Below are 4,808 nucleotides of genomic sequence, written 5' to 3' on the forward strand. Positions count from 1 at the left end.
TAGTTTGTTTGTTTTTTATCCCTGCAAATCCAAGTTTGCTTTAGAAAAAATTTCACAGCAAGGAAACGTGAAGGATTTGCAAGCGTAACATTTTTGACACACACATGTATTTCATGATGGATTTACTCGCAAATAAACATCTTTGCTTTTAAAACCTTTTCAGTTTCATTGCATAATAAAAACACAAAAGGATTTGGATCATGACTTTTTTCCTCTGTCCAATTCAAACAACCAGTTTGGAAGGGGTCCTGCTGAACATGCACTCTTACTTTAAACCATAGATTTGTATAGTGCCAGAGGAAATGTGTTACCGCAGCTTCATGGAAATTGAGTGTTGGGAGTTCTACCCATGTCTATGGTCTACCAGTAAGCTAGTGACCTCTAGTGGTTCAATGTGACATTTCTTTCTTATTTGAATATCCTATGAATACAGTTAGATCTGAAATCCTGTAAGATACTAATTTGACTGGATACTTACTTGGATATGTGATGTTAGATAGGATAATGGCCATTAAACCACTAGGTTCTTCAAATTATATAGATTCTTTATATTATACAATATTTTTTGATTTGATCAATAGGAAACGATATATTCTTATTTTACAGGCATTGCAAAATAAAGGCATACCTCAAAGATGACTATATGCATATTATATATTCACTTTGCATCCATGATATTGGATTGTTGATCATTGCCTTGATATATCAATACAGATGTACACATGATGTATGGTTACACCCCTACTATTCAACAGGAATTATTTTCTAGGGTGTTGTTACAAAGATAGTTCAGTGAGTTATCTGGTTATCCAGATAACAGCCTGCTTTCTATGACTAACCTAACTAGAGTGGTTTGGGCATTGTAGGATTGTGAATTGCTTCTACCTTAGTAATTATAGTTTATTTCATTCCAAAGTAAATTAATCCAAACAAAAACAACTTTAAACATTGCTTTTTTTTTTATGTATATAGGACATTACCCACAGAAATAATTTACTAAAGCGCTATGTATAATGGTAAATATATATTTTAAATTTGGTTAATATTTCAAAATCCATCAATATTCTACATAAATGTTAAAAACAAGGGGAAACCAACACGTCATTTAATCTCATCTCTCATCTTTTATTGGATTAGGTTGTCATGTGAATCAATTAGAAACATCCAATCATCTATTGACCGCCCCTCAGACGCAGGACCAGATGGAGGGTGGACTCCTTCTGGATGTTGTAGTCAGACAGGGTGCGGCCATCTTCCAGCTGCTTTCCGGCGAAGATCAGCCTCTGCTGGTCTGGGGGGATTCCCTCCTTGTCCTGGATCTTGGCCTTCACATTCTCAATGGTGTCGCTGGGCTCCACCTCCAGGGTGATGGTCTTGCCAGTGAGGGTCTTGACGAAGATCTGCATGCCTCCCCTCAGACGCAGGACAAGATGGAGGGTAGATTCTTTCTGGATGTTGTAGTCAGAGAGGGTGCGGCCATCTTCCAGCTGCTTGCCGGCAAAGATCAGCCTCTGCTGGTCTGGGGGGATGCCCTCCTTATCCTGGATCTTGGCCTTGACGTTCTCAATGGTGTCGCTGGGCTCCACCTCCAGGGTGATGGTCTTGCCAGTGAGGGTCTTGACGAAGATCTGCATGCCGCCCCTGAGACGCAGGACAAGATGGAGGGTGGACTCCTTCTGGATGTTGTAGTCAGAGAGGGTGCGGCCATCTTCCAGCTGCTTTCCAGCGAAGATCAGCCTCTGCTGGTCTGGGGGGATGCCCTCCTTATCCTGGATCTTGGCCTTCACATTCTCAATGGTGTCACTGGGCTCCACCTCAAGGGTGATGGTCTTGCCCGTGAGTGTTTTCACAAAGATCTGCATGTTTGCACCTGTGAAAACAACAATTCAATGTCATTAACATCCTTTAATATAAAAAGGCCTACAGCAAACATGACCAAGCATACTCTACAGATAACCTAAACAGATGTCAAATTAATTTGACCAGTCTACTGTGAAAATATGTCTTTTTCATTTTAAATACAACATCTTATTTCTACATCTTAATATAATGCCAACAAGTCAATGGCTTCTTCCAGTCAGTGGGTATAATGTCAGTTACATCAAGTGTTTTAATTGTTATGGTCACATTTTGCAGATGAAGATGCCCTTATTCAGTACATTTATTTATTTTACCAAAAGCGATAAAAAGGTGAGCCATATCCTAATGTATCACAACGTCACACTGTTAAAATATTCACCCAAGTAATTTTTTTGTCAAAATTTTCTTTTTGCCTAAATCATCTCCTCATGATGCCAGCCACCTATGGTAAAATCTCCTACATCCTCAGTTGATCAGATCATGTGATTTTACCCCTTTAAGATAATGGCCTATGTCAAGTGTGTGACTTAAGCAGATTTATTATGCTTAAGTCAAAATAAAATGTGACTTAGGCAATTTTTTTTTTAACATGCCTTTGTGACTTAAGCAAGATATGGTAACACTTTACTCTAAGGTGTCTACATAAGAGTGACATGAGCGTGTCATAAACATGACATGGGATGTGTCATGAACATTAATGACACTTTGAAGTAACATTAATGCTCATGATACTTGTCATGTCATGTTTCTGACAGGCTTGTGTGACTCTTATGTAGACACTTTCAAAATAAAGTGTTACCATATCTTGCTTAAGTCACAAAGGCATGTTCAAAAAAAGTCATTTATTTCTCTTAAGCTACATAATTTACACACAGTGTTATTACTATGACAATAGACATCCTTTGTTACATCCTTTTTGAGTGAAATGATCAATAAATGTCATATGTTACACTTCTGGTGAAGGTTTTTGTGTTTCCTGCAAAACTTGAAAAAAATAGTTAGGCGATTATTTTGACAGGGTGACGACATGAACTTACTGGTAGGAAGTCGGCGATTCTAGCACCAGCGCCATTTTAAAATAAGGTATTGTTGTTTGCCTTCGTTTTGTTCAGCTAACGTTACCCGCTAATGGCCGAGACAGCTAGAAATGTACCATTGTTAAAGCTAGTTATCGTTAGCAATGGTCCTTTAGGTTATTGTTAATCTTTAGGGTTGATAAATAAAAAGCTAGAGCGTTATTTGTAATGTGTGTCATCTAGGTTAACGTTCCTTATTTGTTTAAGAAACGTTATTTTGAGGTTGCTAGTCAGCCTTTACAATCATTGTTTACTAAGCGGTTAGCTAGCTGCTAAAAGCGAATAAAATAAACAGTTCACATAAATGGTAAGCCGATAAAAGAACTATAGCACATAACCTGAAATATATATTTTTTTAACAAACGACTGTACTTACAATGAATGTCAGTATCTCGTCCTGCTGTCGCTCGGCAACACCTCCCTCAGACTGTGCACGCAGTTGCCAGGGGGATGGGATCATTTATACTGGAGACACGTCATCCAGCTGTATTCATCCGCCATTGAAAATAGTTCCCATGTCGTCACCCTGTTGAAATAATCGCCTAAGTCATTTTTTCAAGTTTTGCAGGAAACACAAAAAACTTCACTTAAAGTGTAACATCACATTTATTGATCATTTGACTCAAAAATGATGTAACAAATGATGGCTATTGGCATAGTAATAACGCTGTGTGTAAATGATGTAACTTAAGAGAAATAAATGACTTAGGCAATTTTTGAACATGCCTTTGCCTTTGCATGCCTTTGCCTTTGCATGTCATGTTTATGACATGCTCATGGCACTCAAAAGTGTAACATATGACATTTATTGATCATTTCACTCAAAAAGGATGTAGCAAAGGATGGCTATTGGCATAGTAATAACACTGTGTGTAAATGATGTAACTTAAGAGGAATAAATTATACTTCACGTTACTTAAAAGTGTCATTAATGTTCATGACACATCCCATGTCATGTTTATGACATGCTCATGTCACTCTTATGTAGACACCTTAGAGAAAAGTGTTACCAATTAGTGTCAACAATAAAACACTGATAAACTAAACTGATAACTAAACAATCTCCCTCTAGCTCTTCTTTGCTGGGTTCTTATCTGATGCCTATGAATGTGGCAAATTGTCAAAGAAGTGATGATCTTAAAGGGGTAAAATCACATGATCTGATCAACTGAGGATGTAGGTGATTTTACCATAGGTGGCCGGCGTCATGAGATGATTAAGGCAAAAAAACCCAATTTTGACAAAAAATGACTTAGGCGATTATTTTAACAGTGTGACGATGTATAACATACCAGCCTGGGTTTATGCCTGTTACCATGTTTTCACAATTCTGAAATTAATCCAAAAGGATATACAAAAAGCCAAAATAATATGCTATTTTTCCCCCCTTTTTTCTATTATATTATACTGCCCTACAAAGCCTAACCTCGAACTACATTTTTGGTCGAAATTGAGTTATAACTAAAAATGAACTCCTCTATGTCTGTTTTATCTTACGACAAAGTTTTAGATTTCAATTTTGCTTTATTTCAGAGAAATAATGATATAAAAAACACAAAATCCAACTCAAAACCAAGCAGTAATTGCACTTACCACGGTCTGCTCTGGATATAGTATATATTAATTTAAAAATAATAGAAATTATAAGTTTATTTGATAGGGAAATTATAATATAGATAGTGATAAAGGAAAAAAGTGAGCTAAAATGATATTAAGACTCAAATATAACATTACTTTATAATATTAAGTCTAAAATACACAAATCTTTAAAAAAGAGTTGTTAAACACTTTTAAAAACACTTGTAACAAAATCATATAAAAATGTTTATTCACTGAAACCATATAAAAGCTGAAAGAAGACAACAACTTTGT

At 36.4% G+C, this 4,808-nt stretch overlaps 1 protein-coding gene across 2 annotated transcripts in view; it reads right to left on the bottom strand.

Moving 5' to 3' along the window:
- Positions 1-1,104: 1,104 nt before the first annotated feature.
- The window catches only part of ubb (ubiquitin B), an 8,393-nt gene continuing 4,689 nt past the window's right edge, over positions 1,105-4,808 (bottom strand). The window contains exons 1-2 of one of the 2 annotated variants that reach the window (XM_059351304.1): positions 3,313-3,438; positions 1,105-1,870 (exon numbers count right to left, since the gene is read on the bottom strand). In XM_059351304.1, coding sequence (XP_059207287.1) covers positions 1,173-1,862 — 690 coding nt within the window. In that variant the 5' untranslated portion in view covers positions 1,863-1,870; positions 3,313-3,438 and the 3' untranslated portion in view covers positions 1,105-1,172. Of the gene's footprint in view, positions 1,871-3,312; positions 3,439-4,808 lie in introns of those variants that run through there. The other variant, XM_059351305.1, reaches the window with a different exon arrangement.

The sequence above is a fragment of the Centropristis striata genome, chromosome 15, assembly GCF_030273125.1.
Source record: "Centropristis striata isolate RG_2023a ecotype Rhode Island chromosome 15, C.striata_1.0, whole genome shotgun sequence".
Classification (NCBI taxonomy): domain Eukaryota; kingdom Metazoa; phylum Chordata; class Actinopteri; order Perciformes; family Serranidae; genus Centropristis; species Centropristis striata.